Below are 22,155 nucleotides of genomic sequence, written 5' to 3'. Positions count from 1 at the left end.
TGAGTAAGCACCTAATACGTATTGTGCGCCTGCTCCCGAATCAACTCTCCTGCATGGTCAATAAATCAGTTCTGATAGGGTCAGCATCGCAGCGTCTAAGGTATCAGAATCTCATTAAAAGCTTATTCCAGCCATGTTTCGTTGCTCGCACCAAACTCTGTAGTGTTGCTATGGATACCAGACAGGTTACCAACTACCAAACATAGAAATACAGCGCAGGGCGGAGATTCTCTGGTGATCATATTTGACGCCACGTGTACTCCTCGCAACGCTTTGATCGGCTGCCCCGATCATAAACGCCACGGTTTCACAGCTAAGACGCGCGAGAAAGCGCAACATTTCCCCTCAGCTTGGAGTGACACAGAACAGAGTGCACCATTGTGATATTCATACAGTTATTAATGCATGGTGCGCCAGCCAGATTACTGCCTCTGATGCTGCTCCACACAGAAACAGGAGGGGACGGAGAGAGAAGGAGGCAGTTGAGTGCATTGGCATGTTGATGATATCTCGCATCTGATTGATTGGTGGAGATTGGAACACAAAGGCATGACTGGCATGTCAATGAGTCTTCCTCGTATGAAAGAAATTACCATTAGTCGTGCTATTTACCAAGAAAAACTGTATGCAAATGGTGACATTTCCTCCTCTCACTGAGTCAGTGAGCATCTCGCCCCTCTGCAGATACATTGTGGCGGCTAATGTGTTTACAATCGTATCCTCTCCCCGTTCACATCACCAGTGGCTGGCAGCATATAAGTGACATCTGATGCTTTCAAGTGCAGTAGATTAGCGAGGGAGCTTCCGTGATCTGCTCTTGAAACAATAACGTCCCCTCTTGAAGCTTTCATTCTTTCTCCTCCAAGACCCTTAAATGAAAAAAGAGGCTCTTGCGTGCTGAATTACTGCCTTCACTACCTCTTAGTGAAATCACCACCTTTTGATGGAGACGCTATAAAATTTGTGTTAACCTTAATCTGGGTTATGTAAGCTCGTAATTACCACACATCAGTGTTAAAGGTGTTGTGTAACCTCTGAATAAGACCGCTATGGAGGATATACCTGTGTAAGGCTCACATGAATGGAAATCTTGTGAATGATCTTACCACTTAACGCAGCGGGAGCCGTTCACAGGCTGCACTCCACTGTGTGCAGAGCTGCAGAAAAACAAATGTAGACCTGCTGTATACTGCAGTGTTCTTAGTCCTTGCTCTACTCTGGGAGGAATTTACATTGAAATGCACCCGGCTGGAGGAATTGTTAGTGGAGGAAGAAGTAGCTCAGCGGCTGTATATTGGCCTGATGAATGCTTGAGTGGTGAGATAAAAGATTTGATATGAAGGGAAAGGAAAGGTGATTGCAACATGTCACAGACAGCGTAGTCTATCAGTCTAGTCGAGAGTGGACCGGTAGAAAGAAGGCCGTGTGAGGACATTTTGATAAAGTCATGGTGATGCCTCTGCTATTGTCATTAATACGCTTGAACCGTCTTCGACTTGACTGAGTAGCTGCAGGTCAGGCTTTAATAAATGCTGCTGGATGATGTTACCGTACGCATGGCTGCTCCTTTCCCAACGGCTACACAAATATCCACAACACCTATGTAACTGATAATAATGTAACATTATCAAAAGAAGAATTTGTCATATTTTTGTCATATTCTTTAATGATGCGGGTCTTTTTTTAGAGGAGTTTCACACTCAGGATTGAAGAAAGGACAACGACCAATGACTTTTTTTCGCTGGATGCTCACATTCTGTTATCAGGCGATGGTTATTATTAGGTTTTGCCTCATCACTGTGCTCAACAGTGTGACTATTTTGTAATTGGCCACAGATGTTAAGCCATCATAGCTGTCTTGTCTCTCCTTTTTCTTGATAAGGTTTTAAAATTACTTATTTGTCTGCCTCATAAAGCTGCCAAATCCCATAAAAAATAAATTGCCCATTTATATTATGTTTGTATCCATTCCAGTCTGTATTAAAATCACTTTTTCACCTGTCTGTGCTTTCTTTCAGCTGTACATTCAGACAACCACCCTGACCATCTCCATGAACCTCAGTGCCTCGGTAGCACTGGGCATGCTCTACATGCCCAAGGTGTACATCATTATCTTCCACCCTGAGATGAACGTACAGAAGAGGAAGCGTAGCTTCAAGGCTGTGGTCACAGCTGCCACAATGTCATCACGTCTGTCCCAGAAGCCCAACGAGAGGCCCAACGGAGAGGCTAAGACTGAGCTGTGTGAGAACCCCGCTGCTGACCCCATGAGTAAGTAGATGAGATAAGATAAGATATATTTTATTGTCCCCAAGGGACTTGGGCAATAGTGGTACACACAGCTGCAATCAACTTAAAATAATATGTAGCCAAAGACAATCATAAATGGCATACAAAGAAGACAATACAAACAATACAAAGAAGAAATATGTGTAAATTATTACACATGCCTTGTGAGATAAAAACTATAAATTAGGGCTGTCAATCGATTAAAATATTTAATTGTGATTAATCACTAATTTTTTACCTGTTTAAAATGTTCCTTAAAGGGAGATTTGAAGTATTTAATACTCTTATCAACATGGAAGTGGGCAAATATGCTTGCTTTATGCAAATGTATGTATATATTTATTATTAGAAATGTATTAAAACACAAAACTATTAAAAATATAATCCAGAAACCCTCACAGGTACTGCATTTAGCATAAAAAATATGCTCAAATCATAACATGGCAAACTGAAGCCCAACAGGCAACAACAGCTGTCAGTGTGTCAGTGTGCTGACTTGACTATGACTTGCCCCAAACTGCATGTGATTATCATAAAGTGGGCATGTCCGTAAAGGGGAGACTCGTGGGTACCCATAGAACCCATTTTCATTCACATATGTTGAGGTCAGAGGTCAAGGGATCCCTTTGAAAATGTCAGTTTTTTCCTGCCAAAATTTAGCGTAAGTTTGGAGCGTTATTTAGCCTCCTTTAGTTGGTATAAATGGATTCCTTAGGTTTTTTCTAGTTTCGTATGATGCCAGTATCTTCACTCTAGCTTTAAAACTGAGCCCGCTACAACCTAGAAATTTCAAGTTGCGTTAATGCTTTAAAGCTAGTAGTGGCGTTAAAATGAATCTGTGTTGACTTTGACAGCCCTACTATAAATACATAGGCATTATGAAAATGAAGAAAGAACAGTGTCTCCTTCCTATGAACTACATAAGCAAGGATTAACCTGTTTCTTGTTGAGTATAGATGTTGGTTGGAAGGAAAACTTAAAGCAGTTTGTTTTTACCTTTACTGGCTCTGAAACGTCTACCTGAAGGTAATAGTTTGGATGCAGAATTCTGTGTGCATGTCTGACAACAGCTGCCTGGTGAGAGAATCACATACGTACAGTATGCACCAAGAACCAAACACATTTCAGTTTACATTAGACCACATGTCATGTGTGATCAGAAAGCTCAGAGCGCAATAATTAGCCATTTGTAAAACACATCAAGAATGTTTTCTATGTTTGGTCACAGTTAGCTTAAATTCATCACAGTTCATTGTGCGATGATCAAGCCCAATTATGCACCAGAGTCGTTTTGATAAAATACATTAATCACACCCACATGGTTTCCTATCAACTATTTCTTGGTTACAGGAGGCGCAATCCGTCCATTTAGTCTACAATGAGTTATTAAAGCTTATATAGAGATCAGGGTGTTATACAGACCACAGAGAGCCAGGAGGTGAGATCCACATATATATCTTTCTAGTCTTTCTCACATTTCCTTTAATGTACTATAAAGTCCCATTCCTGCAATTTAATTGGGTGGCTACTTGTGTAAAAAAAAAGTATATATAATGTCCTCTAGAATGGACCCAGTTATCTTAGGTTCCTGATAAATGGTTAGACCTTTAGTTCAAGTGCACGGCAGTGAGCATGAAAGAAGATGGAGGGTGGGGGGGCTCGCTCTGTGGTTCCTGCGACAAAGCCGAGGAATGGTAGGAAATAATCTGTCTCTGTGGCTGTGTGTTACTCATACCACCCTTCATCTGAAACAGTAAGCATGATCCTGTTAGCAAAGATAATACTTGGTATTAGTATGTGAGTGGGGAAGCCTACGTACTTCCACAGTTAGGTGATATCGTGTTTGTTTGTGGTGAGAAACACCAACACTCAAAAGGGTTTTAGAGGAGGGAAAAAAAAAACTGCAAAAGCTGGAATTTAGACCGACGTTGCCATGGAAGCTCTTTGCTCTTCTCTAGTTGTCAGGATGAAGACAGAGAGATGATTGACAGCTCATGCAAATCGCACATCACAGTCTCCAAAGGCCTCCTCTCCCGCAAAGCTTCTAATCACACAGAGCGATCATGGCACCCACAGGTGCGCCAGCCCCTCAACCCCTCTTTGAATTATGCCTATGAGATGACAGATTTTCCTGGGAATATCTCCAAACACCCAACAGTTGTCACACTCATCTGTCAGGAGCCGAATAAGCTTGTGTATGCGTGCGACTGTGGGTGTGTGCATCTGTGCGTGCGGTTTCCAATGTGCGCATCTGTGTGTGACTGGAAGTGCGAGTTGCGCTCGTATAAATCAGAGAGCTGATGCAAGTGTATCAGGGCATGGGGAATAGATCCTTCCCTGCACACATGTGGCTCAATGAGCAAATTCACTCTGCATTGAGGGTGAAACCTTAACATCTGTCGCAGCAGCACATCAAAAGTCCCCAAGCAGGGCATGTGGTCTCCGCGAAGCCCTCCCAAAAGTGCACCGTGTCATCTGCTCTGTGTGTCTCTCACCTTCTGTCTCTCCTACACGAATGTCTTCTCGCCTCGTCTCCCCTCCCAGCACACTCTCTCCTCCTCTTGCCCTTCTTTTTTAGCGGCAGAAGAAGTGACATTTATTAATGGCGAATTTATGTGCATGACCGCCCCGAAACCTGAACTGTGCCTCGACCATCCCTGGAGACTGTCCGTCAATTCCTGTAACCGTCAGAGCGCCAAATACTTCCCTTTCAGGACCCATCAGCCCCGTGTGAGATGCCTCGGAGTGATTTATGGGATTAAGAGCATTAGCAGCTCGGTGTAATATCTTCATGATTACGCCTCTAAAAGACCTCGCCAATCAGAGATGTTGAAATCCTTCACTGTGCTGGGTTTTTTTTTTTCCCCCCCCAACATAGATCAACCAAAGCAGGCATGTGTGATGCTTTTCAGATCAATTTCATTTCATGAACAATGAGTACTGTGGGAAGGAAACAGAACCTGGCAAAAAACACACAACGAAATATAAGAAAAGCTGTGGGATGAGATGAATAATAAGCTATCGATATTAAAAATTAAGATGGTAGCGTAGGGAGATGTCTCAATCCCAGACAAGTAAACACACACACACATACACACACACACACACGCACACACACACACACACACACACACACACACACACAGCGTCTAGCTAAAAAAAAGACTGCTCTTCCTGAAGACTGTTTATGGTTAACAGCAAGAATCTTTTGTACATTTACTAATGTTTTATTCATCCTACTTGCTGGCCATGATTACAAAATGCAGCTGTAAAGAAATGGTGCGACTTTAATTGCATAGCCCATGGGAGCTGGTCGCCATAGCAACATTAAAGCAGTAGAGTGAGAATTTATGGCAATGTCTGTGATTAAGAAAATGTACATGGTCCTTCTCCACACACACACACGTCCTTATACTCGATTTTGGTCCACTGATTTTACATTTTCCTCATTCCCATCTGAGCCGCCGCAACATCGCCGACCCTAAACCAGCTTTTAAAGGAGTCATGATGAGCTAGAAATGCCTTCAGTGCGAAGGTTTGAGACTCAAATTGGTTCTCATAACGATACAGATACACAGGAGGACGCACACAAACACACACACACACACACACACACAGCACCTAGGCACTCAGCCACATTCTGATATGTTTCCATGGCAATCCAGGCTGGGATCACATTGCATGCCCCAGCATTTGTTCGGTGCTCACTTGCGTGGTGTTTGTGTTTTTTATCGCTAGTTAACATCTGAAAATAGAAACTAAGGCTGCACACGGGGGCATTGTGAGTTGAAATGATACACTAGGCCAGAAAATATTGCATATGATTGCACACAGCTGGTGATAAAGAATGCACAGCACAGTCGGAAGAGTTTACAAAAAAGGCAGTTGTTTCTTCCAAGATGCTTCTTCTTTGTGTTTTGTTTAATCTGAGTCTTTTTTTACTCTGTTCTCAGGTCAAGCAACCAAGAAAACATATGTGAGTTACAACAACCTCAGGATCTGATCTGCTTGAAAAATGAATGCTGTTTGTCCTTTTATCTGTGATTTTGAAAAGGGAGGGGAGCTCTAGAGGAACAGAGAAAGACAGACAGAGACAGGAGAGCGAGCGCAGGCATCCCAGCACCACCTGCAGTACCTATGCACTCCAGGACTGTGGATAGCAACCAACCTTCATCCAGACATGATACATGAGTCCTGACGGAGGCTAGCACAGCTGTAGGCCAGTGTGTCTGGGTCGGCCTCACCAAACCAAACTGTAGGGTTTTAAACTTGTGTCGTGGCCCCCTTCTCTCTGACAGAGAACAACTTGCCTGCTAAAAGGGGTCACTGTGAACGAGGACAAACCGCAAAACAAAAAAACAAAAAAAGGACAGTGGATCTGCTTTCAAGATATTTTCTTTTGAAATGTCATTAAAGCCATATTCTCTTGGGGTTCCCATTATCTGATTTCTGTTTTGTATTGTTTAAGTGATTTTTCTTCTGTGCCTCTTTTTCTTGCAGTTGATTTAATTACCTTGAACAGCAAGCTCTGCCACATACAGTACTTTGTTTTACTGAAATCAACTCAAAACCAGTCCCAGATGATTATGATGTTAGAGTGATGGGCATTGTAAGTATATTTTTTTTGTAAATATTTGAGAGTATTTTCATGTTTGGAGTACAAAAATAGATATCCAGTCTTTGTTCAAATTGGATTTGGATGGTAATGAAAAAGCACCACAAAGTGTTCACTTTGCATGTGCCAATGTATGTCTGTTCTATTTGATGTAAACAACAACAAAAAAAAAGAGAAATAAATTCTGAAAATGATAATAAGCTTCAGCATCATTCTGCCGTTTGTTTTCTTTTTCCAGAACCTAGACTTCATTAAAATGACAGAATATGGCTTTAATCTGTTGTTGACTTGACCACCCCCGCCCCTCCTTGTATCTGCAAGCATGTTTGTTTTATATAGTTTCGTACTGGGTATATTATGCCTAATTATGGTGTGGGAAACATTATTATCAGAGCAATCATGCAAGTATGTTGTGATGTCTGTCAAATTATGAACATGTAATAAAATCATTTTGTTATCTTTTATACAATTAAACCAGGCAGTATATCATAGTTATTTCTGTGCTTGTGCGTGCGTGTGAGTGGGCATGTTTGTGTTTCCCAGCATGGCGTGTTTAAACTGCTGTATGAATAAGTACAATTAATCACTGCGTTGTTTATGGCTTTCTGTAAACTGATGGAAATGCCATGTGCTCGTTTTACTGTCTCACCCCGTGACGGGGCACATTAGTGAGCTCACTGAGCAGCGCTGTCATGCAGAGGAGATGAGACCCAGCGAGAGGAGAGGATGTCCACTAGCTGACTCCTTTACTCACCCTTTGCTCTTTTCTGTCACATCCGTTGTCTCTCTCCCTCTCTCTTTCTCTCTCGCTGTTGTTGCTTTCAAATCTCACCACCAATCCCTCACATGAATAATATAACATGTCAGATCAATTTGTCCTGTTGATGGCCGAGCCTTTACGAGCTAACCGCTCTTTATTCCTGCGCCTGCCTGCAAGCATAATGTTTTCTATATTCAATATTGATTATTATATAAAAACATGAATAGGCCACGCATGAGAGACTTCTGTTTCTTCACCCGGTAAGCATCTCCCTCTAGGCTGTTACATTGGCAAATGATATATGACCGAGAGATGCTGATTCCTCTTTTTTTGCGTCTGTGTGTGTGTGTATGAGAGAGAGAAAGAGAGCGATAGTGGGAACGAGAGGGGATTGTGATCCTTACCCACACAGGTTTTCTGTTGTTTCTTTTTCCATTTGTCTGGCATCTCTCAGCTCCTCTGGGACCAGATGGTCTTTACTTCTTATACGCACAGTCTGTCATTTTCTGTTGTACATAGCCAAGAAAAATCCCACTTATGCCCAATTAAGACTAGCCTCTCCCCCACCAAATTAATTGCCTGTGTCAGTGTCTGTGTGCAAGTAATCAGTAGGGGCTGAACAGAGTTTAGATTTGCAGCTCAGCAAAAAAGAAAAGAAATCGTAAACTGCTCAAGCAAGAGCATTTTGGATCTTGATATAAAGACTTTGAGAGATGTGATCTTGGATATGCAGGAAATATATAAACATGGCACTATCCAGTTTTTTTTTTCATCACCCTAAAATAGTTTGAAGTATGGTTTACTCCAAACTCTCGGGGCTCCTACATAAGGGCCCACCTGCTCAGTATGCACCTGTTCTGTAGGCAGCAGTTTCCTGGGAAAACATCAAAGGGAGGAAACTAATCATGGTGGACTGAGAGCAAGGCGCACTCCACCAGGAGGACTTAAATCTTTCAAACGCTAAGGACTGTCAATCACAGATTATTATGAGTGGCACATTTGAAGTTGAACAATAGATTTTATAAAAATGCACACCGGCTCGCCAAGAGTTCGGATTCTTAAGAGCTGTCTAGTTATGAAGTTGTCAAAAGTGTCCTCACTGTAAGAATCACATGCCTACGTGACCCAGTTTGGAAGACAAGGTGACACCGCTGCTATGTGACATGTACATTTTCAGCGTGCGCCTCGTGTGACGCGTAGCACAGGCTTTCTTCTATATCTTGAGTTTTCATGTCACTTTGGTCCGGCTCCGCCTTTGAAGAAAGCTTTCCTTATCTTGTCAGTACTCCTGATGCGCTCTTTCACAGACAATTTACTGATGCAGAGTCTAGATTAGCTCTGTTTCATGGCTCCTGGGCCCTGGGCTCTCCTATCTCTCCATAAATGTCCAATTATCCAACTCCAGCCAGAGTGAAACCTTATCTGCTTCCCGTCAGTGACCAACTGAGGCCTGATATAACGTGGGGTGGATAAAGACACTCTTCTTATTTTTCCCCCCGCTGCATGTTGTACTCAAAACCTCCTTATGATGCTTCTTGTGTATCATCATCTTTTTTTTTTTTCCTCTATCTGCTCTGCTCTGCAGAAATCAGGCCAGCTACTGTTACCAGCACATAGTGACACTAAGATTTTATAATTAGTGGTACGGTAAGATAGCCATTGGTTAGACATGAATCATAACATCCACATCTCCTCATAGGCACTAATTACCATCCAAAGGAAGATCACGAGTGCATTTTATGAACAGGCTCTGCAGCCGAGATGCTGTTTTGTTTTTTTACGAGCGATCCAAGAAAGCGATACGGGGCCTCTTTTTCTACGTGAATACATTTGTGTGGGGTCACTGGATGCCATTTCTTATCTGTGGGTCCACAGACTTACTCATTGCTTTACTCAGCTTGCACAGTGAGTGTGTGCGTGAGTGTGTTTGTCACAGCGTTATTGCATTTTTAATCAGCGGAAGAGACCAGGCATCATTCTCATCACATTAGTGTCTCCTGGTATTTATTCCTCTCTCACTCTCTCTCTCACCACTTTCAGTCCTGGGGGGGAGTTGGGTGGGTGGAGAGAATACATTTGAAATTTGCTCATTTGACAGTCGTTAGAGATATGGATTCTGACAGTACACAATTAGCTCAGTCACCTCCTTTATCTTCACTCATCTTTGGCTGGGGGATTTAGTACGTGTTGCCTCTGCTGTAATAACTGTTATACCTCTTCTCGCCACCTCCCTCTCTGTCTTCCCCTCCCGTCTCTCCGATATCCAAACTTCTAATTCCCCCAGTTAATAATTATTTGAAAATTACATATCTGACTTCATGGATTTTAATTGACTGCTGTGTTATTAAGACGGCTGACTGAGACGAATGCTCTTCAGAATTCGCAGCTGAGTAGGTGCACTAATCTGCCGCTTTCCCCCAATTTCCCCTGTCAGAAAAATGCATTCATGGAGAAAAAGAAGCACCCGGCGTACATCTCGTGAACATATTTGTTATGCTTTGCCTGCATGAAAGATGAAACTCACTTTTAAAAGATTGTGTATAATAAAGTAGTACATTTTTAGCATCGAACCACAGCTCAGGTTCACGGCACAAACAAAGAGCCAACAGCATTTAAAACAAGACAGATCATCTGTGGCTTAAACAGGAGTTGACAGAGATAAGTGCTGGCTGGCTGGCTGTGAAATTTAACTAGAAAGCTAAGCCCTTGATTTCAAGGAGCATGGCATAAACAATGCATTTCCACTTCCCACACAGATCACTGTTATTTCAAAGAAAAGTAAACGCCTAAAGAGAAAACAAAATAGTGATATGGAAATGAACAGTTGAGGGAGAGTGATAGAAATCCACATCAAACGAAGATGGAAATTGAAAACTCGAAAGGTACAGAGAATAAATCACACACCACACATGTTCGCTTGTTTGGGAGTAGATTAGGAGAAACAGCTGTGTGGTGTTATGCTTTTATGTAGTCTTTTCTTCTTAAAACTGATCCTAATTCAGCCTCATAAATCCTCCACATGAATCCACCTTTAGAAGCTTAAAAGCTGCAAGTTTTACTGCTGGCATTGTGCAGGAAGTGTACAGTTAAATGATTATAAATCAATTCACAGTGTGAATTGTCGGCGTACCACGCAAAAAAAACTACATTGCTGATGATTGTGTGTCTCATTTTTCAGTGTGGAGCACTCTCCATTTGATTAAACTCTACCCAAAGGCTGCATCAATTATGTATCTTCACAATGGAGTTAATGGACTGCAATAACAGTTGAAGATGACTTGACTAAATTTCCACATGACATGGCAAGAAAAATCTCACTTTGGTAATGTAACCCTCCTGAACAGCTTGTCTGAAATGACAAAGGATCGGGCCTGCTTCTAGCTTATTAAATAAAATCACATTTTCTTGTGTTAATTTCCCTGTTAATCGGAAAAACATAACGCCCTCTGACAGATCCGCCTTCCTCCAGGAGGGTGTAAAAATGTGACACACATGTCAGCATGTGTGCAACACACACTCTCTGCCACGCAAAAGGCAGTGTATGTTCATCAATGCACCTGTGTGTGCACTGAATTCATACATGTGTGACTGTCTCAGCTCAGCTTGCAATCCGTCTACCTTGTGATCCAGCTTCTGTAATTCTGATCTCTGGGGTTTCGGTCCCATGAGTGGACCCTCGCAGAGAACAGAAGGGGCCCCGACTACACACTCACTGACCCATCTGGTCAGCAGGCCAGCAGGGAGCACGCAAGATGCCGAGACCAAAGCTCTGCACAATCACCCCGTGCTAACATGAGGCTGGCAGATCACTCAATGCCAGTAAAAGGTAGAAATGGTGTACAGCAACCACATACTGAGCAACCCTCATGTTTTATTTTGAGATGCTGTGTGTTGTTTGAACTGCATATAATGACAGAGGGCAAAGAGTTTCCAGCTAAACGCACAGCACCGGGAGGAATATGCTGTATGGTGCATAAAGTGACAGTGATCCTGCTGCGGCGTTGTGTATAATTTAGAGCGAAAACAACATGTTGATTCAGCTGTGATGTTTGCAAGTCACGCGGAGGTTGGTTCGACATGACATTACAGAGAAGAGTAAGGGGGACGGGGGAGTTAACCTGACCTCAGTGCTGCTGTTTGCACAGCCATGTAAATGTTTCTAATAACCTCTCACATGCCAAGTGTGTGCTGCTGCCCCTCGGCCCATGCAGCATGCTGCTCACACCATTAACGCCAGTGCACAAGGCGGCATCTGTCATGTTTTCTCCACCTTGTCATTTATAAAAACCCTCCCAACTTCTTAGCTTTGTCATGCCTCTGAAAATCCACCGCATCCACGCGAGCGGGGCGCCTTCCACGGCTGACGACGAGGATTTCCATTCCCAGCTCTGGAATGGATCCAATTTATTAGATAAGAGGCGAAATGCAATTAGTCTACACTTTCTAAATCTGTGACTGAATTATGGAGTCTCACAGTTGTTATAACTTATCTCACTTTCTAATTATGAGTGTGACGTAAGGGAGAGCCGACACATTTTATTATCTGGGGGAATTAACTGAGGATCACTTCTTTGGTGATGCACTGTTTAATAAATAGCAGCCATCAGTGATCATTGATTCACATGTGGCGTTACGGTAACTTGGAAGATAATGAATTTAAATGAACTCAAGTATCTAATAATAGGATCTTGCTGGCTTGACACGCAGGATCTGATAAATGATGATTGCAGTTTTGTATTTTGTTTACCACAGCTTAAGGCTACTTGTTATTTGTCTACAAAAGATATTATAATCCCCTGCAAAGGTTATCAATCTGTACCTCTGCCATGGTGTACTGCTACTGCCATCTACTGATGATACTGCAGTGATCTCCGTCTTTCCCCCTGTTTCCTCCTGCATCAGGGCCTTGTATTCTCACTACCCTGTCTCAGAATATAAAAGCTGTACAACCAGTACCAACAGATCACAAAATGTACTTCTGAATAGACCTCCTGTTCAGTGCTAAGGGCAAGCAAGCTCATTGTGTCAGCCTTTACAAAGAATTCAAATGAACTTACTTTATTCTCTCACAAGATGGTGCTGCGGTCATTGTTGGTGGTAGGACAACAAGCATGCAGATGATCATTTCCAGTGCTGCAAGAGAATATAAACACACTTGTTTTGTCAACTTGGAGGACAATGCATTGAATTACATTAATTTACCCCTAATCTTACAGTAATCTACCTTGTGGGGATCAGCATTTTGCCCTATGTGAACAGGTTGTTGTCCTAAATAGGCTTATACGCAGTACACACACAGCATGTCAAAGAAAGAAAAACACCAACAAGCAACTACCACACCGCTACACTTATAAAACCTACAACAGCCGAAGTAATCCAAGTTAACTTAAAGGTGCTAAATTTGATATCGAGAGCATTAATATAGCAGCAAACAATTGTTTGCAATGGAAAGATATGGTGGAGTAATGTCTACCTGAGCAGAGAATGAAGTCCCTCTCCCTGTGTGTGTGTGTGTGTGTGTGTGTGTGTGTGCGTGTGTATTAATCCGAGCTTCTTTGTGCTTTGTTGACATAGCAGGATCGGCCGCTAGTGCTTTTAGTGCATGTTTGTGCATGTGAGCGTGTCCCACAGCCTCCACTCTGCACTGCTCTCATACGGTGGCAACAGCTGATGACGGTGTCGTCGCAGAAGAGTAGCACCTACCCTCCGGCTCCCCCCCCCCCCCCCCCCCCAGGTAAACAGTCATCTCTGTCAGTACTTTCACCGTTTTTTGCACTGTTATACTGCTATAGAGAGGTGAAGTCCCTCCCCTCCCGGTGGACCCCATGGGACCGTATTTTGTAAAAAAAATATATTTTTTGATCCCTTTTGAATTGCGCCATGAATCACACATAATTATGATGTTTGTCAATATACATAATTTTGCAAGTCAAGAAAGTCACAGTTTGTCGTAGTATCATTTAGTTTCGTGTGAAACCGCTCAGTGAGCCACATCTCTCGTCTCGCACAATATATGTCCACAGCTAGGTAACTTAGCTATGTTCCACGTACAGATGAAACGTTATCCTACCTGATGTGTTTTATCCAGCGACTCCAGTGTCTTTTATCAGCCGGGAAGAGAGAACGAGCGAGATCCGTTGGTCGTGAGTATATCCCAGTAGGAAACACACACAGGCATCGTAGCTTCAGAAAAAGAGATGTCACCACGCGACTTTTGGGTGTGAAGTCTTTCTAATTACGTATTTTCAAAGTCTGATACTTCAACAGTTTTACAACAAACTGTGACTTTCTTGACTTGCAAAATTATGTTTTAGATTGACAAACATCATATGTGTGATTCATGGTGCAATTCAAACGGGATCAAAAAATTTGTCTTGTCCGAAATAAGGTCCCATGATGGTCCACCGGAAGGGGCGGGACTTTAAGTTCAGTGTTGTGCTGACACCAGTATTTGGACATTTGATATTATTAATGTATTTTTCCACCACCACCCATGTTTTCCCACAACAGTGCCAATGCAATTTTGATTAAAAAAAAAATTCTATTATTTTGTGGTTTCTTTTTGTAAACATTTAACATTTTTACATACAAAAAGTAGAACTGGTATAGGACCTGCATGGTACTGAGTTAACTCAATAGGAAGGAAGAGGCCCCGGAGCTGTTGATGTCTTACACAGAAGATTTATTGAAGCTCGATCAAGGAGCATTGTCAGGTCTCCACCATTGAGGTGCTCTCTGCGTGAAGGCCTCACAACTCTGCCCTTCCTCCCTGGTGCTCAGTGTTTTACCCTTATCATGTTTTGACTTATTCGGTTCCTCTGGCATCTCTGACCCTGGTTGCCCCAGCGACAGGCTCTATGGTCCCCACTACAGACACAGCTGTACAGATAACGGCGGCTCCCCTAGACAGGACTCCAACCCAATAATGTCAACAGAGGGACACTCTGAGAAACACTCTGACCCGACCAAGGACGGAGGAATTAATAGAAAATTCCATCACATATAGTTTGTGTTGCTGCACCATACAACATTGCACTCACTTACACTACTACTAATAATTCCACATACCATGTTAGTTTAAGTTTTCCTCTTGTGTTTTCTTTGAATTAATATTAATAATTTGTTAATTGGCTTTGTTGTGCGCATCTCCCTCTTTTGTCATGGCCACGCGGTCAGGTGGGTAACCAGCTTGCTGAGGGCCTAACCGAGGCTACTGGTGTAAGTGTTTAAAGAGCCTCCCGCTAATCTGCATGAAGACTAGGGTTCAATGAGGTAGATATGTTTGGGATAGGCAGTCTAGTTAGAGGGGGACTTCCACATTAGTTTGGGAAACATTGTCTCTTTTGTGCACTACTTGACCTGGACAACACTGTCTGTTGGTTCTGTTTGGGGCCTTTAGAGACCCATGGTGTATGATGGCCGGGGTAGAGGATTTTGTTGCTGCTCCATGTGGGCAGTTTCTGGATCGTTGCACTAAAGATCAGCTCCTGAAAATTGCAAAATGAAGGAAATTGTAAAGGTTATAGTTAAACTGCAGTTAGTTAATAAAGGAGTGTTGGTTGCTAAGCAAGAGGGACCTGCTCATTCAGTAGCAGCACAGTCATTTTTGGTTACATCTGGAAATGTAACCTTTGAACAGCAAAAATAATTGCTTTTATTACAGTTGTCCAATAATATATAAATGTACGTATATATATACCGTATATATACTGTGTATATGTGTGTATATATATACTGTATATACCCCTCACTTCCCTGACAATTACCCTCCATCATAATGATGTTTTCTTTTATCATTGTGCTTTCAGCCTAATGGGAAACAGAGTGCCACATTTCTTGGGCTTTGGGCATCTAATGAGGCCTATTACTGAGTTGTCCATATCATCTGGTGCTGCCCACCATCATATCCTTTCTGCTAAGTAGCAGATCACCTTACCGCCTCTTCAAGCACTAGGGTGTTTACAGAGGCTGATTACTTTTTTTTATTATTTTTTAATCAAGAGAAAAGTTTGTGTCAATAATACTGTGCAGTAGAAATAATTACCCTCCTGTTTGCAACGAGAGCCTGGCCCAGCTACAGGCCTAATTAGAATTTGTTATGACCCCAGGAATTATAAACACGCTTATAAAACACCCATTCTGATTAGTGGTTCTGCCAGTGTCTGAAATAACAAAGACACAGCAGGTGTTTTATAAACACGCAAATTAAATATGTAGAAATCTGTAAAATAATTACCAACAAATATAAAGCAAAGCATTGGTATTAATCTGTAAATTGTATACTCTTATTGCAGCATGAATAGCTGTAAAACAGATGACACTGGTGGTTTTGTGTGCAGAGCTGCAAGCATCCACAACAGGAGGGCTTCACACACATCAACAACTGAAAGGTCAGATCCTCCTATAGGTTTTCATGAGGTTATACATTTTTCATCACATACATTAACTTTCATGCCCAGTACATTATTAATGAGAGCAGGGGGGAGGGTGGTGAAGTGAGAGATTGGCAGGGCGTAAAATAGCCTCAACTCCACATTCTGATACACCCTCATTACCTAATACTGGCTGTTATCGATTCACTCAACTCCATTTGTAGATTCAAACTACTCAGCTGCTTTTGTAGCAGTTAGCTGATCCTTTCTGGAGAGTATTAATAGTCAGTGTCCCGATATACAGTGGATGTGGTTTAGAAAACTACAGTAGCTTGTGTTCTTTTGCAGAAAGTCGTCACTTTGTATCAAGTCCTGTCAATGAATCCTATGAGTTGTGCTGTGGGACATTAAAACTAGTAATTAAAAGATGATTTGGTGCATTTTACATTATAAGGTGCAGTTTTTGAACACTTTTTTAAAGCTTACAGTAGGTCACTGCAAGAAAAGTGCAAACAGAGTGTTTGTCATCAAAACTGTTCTTAGTTATATGAGTGTGCATTTATGTGCCTTCTTCCAACCTCAACCTCGTAGAGCTGCTGTCAGTTGCGTGAATTGCAACATCAGAAGATGTGACCCTTGCCAGTCAGCGGTCAGTGACTCGATCATGTGCTGCCAGAATAAAATATCATCCTATAAAAGCTTATTCTGTGTGCAAGAAGTGTCAAACAGTGACAGCCAGAGGCAATCATTGCTGCAGTTGTTGGTGGCAGCTATATTATACTGTATGTTTTCAGAATCTGCAAAGTTACTGGAGGAAATAAAGTTTTGAATAGGTAACATTTGTAATAACAACTGCCTGTGAGATGTGGATCATACCATGTAGAAAAATAGGAAAATGTAATTTTATCAAAAGCACTATTTAAACCTTAAAAATTACTTTTTTCAACATACTATACTATATTTCTTTATGACGTTTTTTCAACATTGTACAATATTACTTTTTTCGACATGCTCTACTATGACATCTTTTTGACATATTATAGAATTACTTTTTTGTGACTTTTCAATCTACTATACTATGACTGATTCTTATTTTTTTCAACATATACTAAGAATTGTTTATGAATTTTTTTGAACATACTACACTAAGACCTTTTTTAAACTTTTTTTGACATAATATATGAGTTTTTTTTCACTGTTTTCGACATACTATACTAAGGCTTTTTATGACTTTTTTTCGAGGTACTATAATAATACTTTTTATGACTTTTTTTTGACATACTATAGATTTACCTTTTTATGACTTTTTTCAAGATACTGTATTATACTATGACTTTTTTCGATATACTATACTATGAATTTTTTTTTCACTTATTTCAACATAATATATTATGACTTTTATCACTTTTTTCGACACACTATACAATGACATTTTTTCAAAATACTGTACTATGACCTTTTTATCACTTTGTTTGACATACTATACTATCACTTTTTTATTCACTTTTTTTTAAATACTGTACCATGACTTTTTTTGACATACTATACTATGACTTTTTATCACTTTTTCCGTTATACTTTACTATGACCTTTTTTTAACATACTTTACTATTACTTTTTTATCCCTTTTTTTAACATGCTATGTCCTTTGTCGATATACTATACTATTCATTTATATCACTTTTTTCGACATACTATACTATTACTTTTTTATCAGTTTTTTCTATACACTATGCTATTAATTTTTTCGACATTCTATGACTTTTTTCAACATACTATACTATGACTTTTTTTATCACTTTTTTCGACATACTATGACTTTTTTCGAATTACTATACTATGACTTTTTTCGGCATACTATATTATGACTATTTATTCACTCTCTTCGCCATGCTGTACTATGACCTTTTTTATCACTTTTTTCGGCATACTATACCATGACTTTTTTTGACATACTATACTATCACTTTTTTATCATTTTTTTCAACATACTATACTATGACTTTTTTTATCACTTTTTTTGACATACTATAATTTGACTTTTTTTGGCATTGTATTACTTTTTATCACTTTTTACGACATACTATACTATGACTTTTTTATCACTTCTTTCGACAAAGTACACTATGACTTTTTTGAACACTTTTTTCGACGTACTATACTAATACTTTTTTCGACATACTATACTATGACTTTTTTTATCACTTTTTTTACATACTATACTACGACTTTTTTCGACATACGACATTATGACGTTTTTATAACTTTTTTTCAACGTATTATTCTATGACTTTTTTGACATATTATTCTATGACTTATTTATTACTTTTTTTGACAAACTACACTGACTTTTTTATCACTTTTTTCAACATACTACACTCTGACTTTTTCATCACTTTTTTCAACATAATATTGTTACAACCTGGCTCTCAAGGCCATGACAAATAAGACACACCGTGATAAAGTTTAAATCAATTGATTTATTTAACAAAAAGAAGGTAAAACATGCAAAACAGAGGATCAAAAATGTATGGCGTGTGAATATCAGTAGTATCAGTAGTGTAAAATGTGCATGGAGAATGGTGTTTGCTTGTTGTAAAATGTATACAACACGCAAAAGATTAACCAAGGAAAACCTAAGGCTGCAACATGCCCGGCGATGGTATCTGCTGGGAAAGAGAGAGAGAGAGAATGACTCATGAGCTTGGGATTTATAGACTTGAACACCGGGCCCAGGAATTCCCAGGAGGCCCTGATGGCAGGTTAACAGAACCCTACTATATAATTGACAGCAGGGGTTGTCACACTATACTATGATTTTTTTCGACATACTATACTGTGACTTATTTATCACTTTTTTCAAGATTCTATACTATGACTTTTTTGATAAAGTGATAAAGGTCATAGTATAGTATGTCCAAAAAAGTCATATTATAATATGTAAAAAAAAGTGATAAACAAAAGTCAAAGTATAGTATGTCGAAAAATGTGATGGAAAAATCGTAGTATAGTATATCAAAAATAGTCATGGTATAGTATTTCGAAAAACATACTAATTATGTCAAAAAAGTTTTAAGTATGTCATAGTACAGTATGTCCAAAAAAGTCAGTGTGTTCATCAGTATGTTGAAAAAGTGATAAATAAGTCATAGTATAGTATGTTGAAAAAAGTCATAGTATGTCAAACAAAGCGATAAAAAAGTAATCTTATAGTATGTCGAAAACATTCATACTAAAGTATGTTGAAAAAAGTGATTACAAAAAAGTTATAGTATAGCATGTTGAAAAAAAGTCAGAGTATGTTGAAAAATTAAAAAAGTCATAGTATAGTATTTTGAAAAAAGTAAAAAAAAAAAAAAAGTCATGATATGGTATGTTCATCTCATCTCATCTTCAACTGCTTATCCGGGGTCGGGTCGCGGGGGCAACAGCTCCAGCAGGGGACCCCAAACTTCCCTTTCCCGGGCCACATTAACCAGTTGACTGGGGGATCCCGAGGCGTTCCCAGGCCAGTGTGGAGATATAATCTCTCCACCTAGTCCTGGGTCTTTTCAAATTGTGTGTGATAATCCCTTTTGCTGTGTAATCATTTATCGACCCCCGAATTCAAATTCAAATTCAGTTACGGGATTTCCCAATGAATTCTCTGAGTTACTGTCCTCTCTTGTGCTCAAATTTGATAGGGCCATCATGGCTGGTGACTTTAACATTCATTTTGACAATCACTCCAACTCATTTGCCACTGACTTTTTAAACATTGCAACAGCATTTAACCTTGTGCAGCATGTCTCTGGCCCAACACACAACCGTGGGCATACCCTTGATTTAGTGTTTTCTCTGGGTATGTCTCTTAACTCTATGAATAAGTTTGACTTTGTCTCCGATCACAAATGTATTATCTTTGATGCACCCTTGACACCTACTGCAATAACCCAAAAACGGAACATCCACTCTTGCATCTTTAATGATCAGTCTGCAGCCATGTTTCCCAGCTACTTTACTAGTCTGGCTAATGAACATTCACACTTCACTAATATTAAGAATCAGGTTAATTGGTTTAATGAATTGTGTACAACAGCCCTTGATTTTTCCGCCCCTTTCACCTCCAGGTCAGTACCAGTTATTAACACAATGCCTTGGATCAATGATTTTATCAGGCAACACAGAAAAGAATACAGAAAGGCTGAAGGCTGGAAAAAAATCAAAGCTAGTAGTTCACCACATCCGGATGAGGGACCTTTTATTCGATCTGAACCAGATCATTAAAGAAGCGCGTGCTGCCTACTTTTCTGGTTTAATTAACAGCAATAAAAATAATCCGAGATTTCTGTTTAGCACTATTAACCAACTTGTAAACCCAACTGTACCTGTCATTCCCGTCTCATCTCCTCATGACTGTGAAAACTTTGTATTGCATGTATTGCATTTCTAAAATCCGTTCTTCCTGTTTTAGGCCCCAGCCTGCTATCAATCATCAACCACTCTCTCACATCCGGGTTTGTTCCTGACTATTTCAAAACTGCCAGTGTTCAACCACTTCTTAAAAAACCTACTCTCGACCCAGCTCAATTAGATAATTACAGACCAATCTCCAAACTACCATTTATATAAAAGATTCTAGAGAAAATGGTTACGGACCAACTTCTGAAAGTGGCGGAGGGGCACAAAATATTTGCCAAATTCCAATCAGGCTTTCGCCAAAAACATAGTACAGAAACAACATTACTCAGAGTAACCAATGACATCCTTATGCATGCAGACAAAAGTGAACAATCCGTACTCATTTTACTGGATTTAACTGCTGCCTTTGATACCATTGATCATGCTATATTACTTGATATGTTGCAAAATTGGTTTGGTATATCTGGTAAAGCTTTGAACTGGTTTCATTCATACTTAACAAACAGATATTTCCATGTTTGCATTAATAATCATATCTCCTCATCAGCCCCTTTGCGGGGTGAAGTCCCTCAGTGGTCGGTTCTGGGGCTGATCATCTTCTCATTGTACATGCTTCCTCTGGGTCATTCGTTCAGCAGCTTTCCTGACGTGTCATATCATTGTTATGCGGATGACACTTAGATCTATTTTTCAGCCAAAACCAATAACCTCAATCAACTGTCCTCCCTCCATGACTGCTTAGCAGCAACCAAAGACTGGATGTCTCTCAACTTTCTCCACTTAAACCTTGATAAAACAGACATTCTTTTAATAGGACTAGACAATTTTGTTACAACAGTTCATCAGTTTATTGGCCCACTTCAATCCAATATCAGTCCTACAGCTAAGAATCTTGGAATCATCTTTGACCGGAATATGACTTTTGACCATCATGTCACTAAACTTGTCCAAACCTGCTTTTTCCAGTTAAGAAACATTGCAAAAATCCGATGCATCTTGTCCTCCACGGATCTTGAACTTTTAATTCACACTTTCATATTCTTCTGTCTAGACTATTGTAATTCCCTCTACACCTGCCTCAGTCAATCGGCTTTAAATCGCCTACAGGTGGTTCAAAATGCAGGGGCCAGGTTATTAACCAGAGCTAGCCGTCGGTCTCACATCACTCCTGTTCTGGCATACCTTCATTGGCTCCCTGTAAAATTCAGAATCAACTTTAACATCTTGCTAATTACATATAAGGCACTGCATGACCTGTGCTAGATAACTGGTTGGAATACTGGAAGTTGTTCGATCCTTATGTGACACAGTAAGTTTTTAAAGGCCAACTTCAAATGAAGATGCCAAATACAAAAAGGAACATTACTTCACTGTATCTGGTCAGATAGCTCAGTGCGCTACATATCTGGATGGAATATTGGAGGTGGTGGGTTCGATCCCTATATGACACTGAAAAATTAAAATGTCATAGTATAGTATGTCAAAAAATGATAAAAAAAAGTCAAAGTATAGTATGTCAAAAAAAGTGATAGGAAAGTCGTAGTATAGCACTGCATGTTGAAAAAGGTGATTAAAAGTCACAGTAAAGTATGTCGAAAAAAGGGATACAAAAAAAAAGTCATAGTACAGTTTATCAAAAAAAGTGACTATACTATGACTTTTTTTTTTACATACTGTACTATGACTTTTTTCGACATACTAGACTGACTTTTTAATCA

The 22,155-nt window shown here is 40.2% G+C and overlaps 1 protein-coding gene across 5 annotated transcripts in view; it reads left to right on the top strand.

Annotated features, from left to right (window-relative positions):
• LOC119489708 (metabotropic glutamate receptor 7-like) overlaps positions 1–7,399 on the top strand; it is a 113,735-nt gene extending 106,336 nt beyond the window's left edge. For 3 of the 5 annotated variants that reach the window (XM_037772469.1, XM_037772470.1, XM_037772466.1), the window contains 2 exons: positions 2,019–2,271; positions 6,344–7,399. In XM_037772469.1, the coding sequence (XP_037628397.1) occupies positions 2,019–2,271; positions 6,344–6,480 (390 nt within the window). In that variant the 3' untranslated portion in view covers positions 6,481–7,399. Of the gene's footprint in view, positions 1–2,018; positions 2,272–6,242 lie in introns of all 5 variants that reach the window. The other 2 variants (XM_037772468.1, XM_037772467.1) reach the window with 2 other exon arrangements.
• Positions 7,400–22,155: the final 14,756 nt, after the last annotated feature.

This window comes from Sebastes umbrosus, chromosome 6, assembly GCF_015220745.1.
Source record: "Sebastes umbrosus isolate fSebUmb1 chromosome 6, fSebUmb1.pri, whole genome shotgun sequence".
Lineage (NCBI taxonomy): Eukaryota > Metazoa > Chordata > Actinopteri > Perciformes > Sebastidae > Sebastes > Sebastes umbrosus.
The sequence above is the reverse complement of the archived record's forward strand: the minus strand, read 5'-3'. Positions and strand labels throughout refer to the sequence as shown.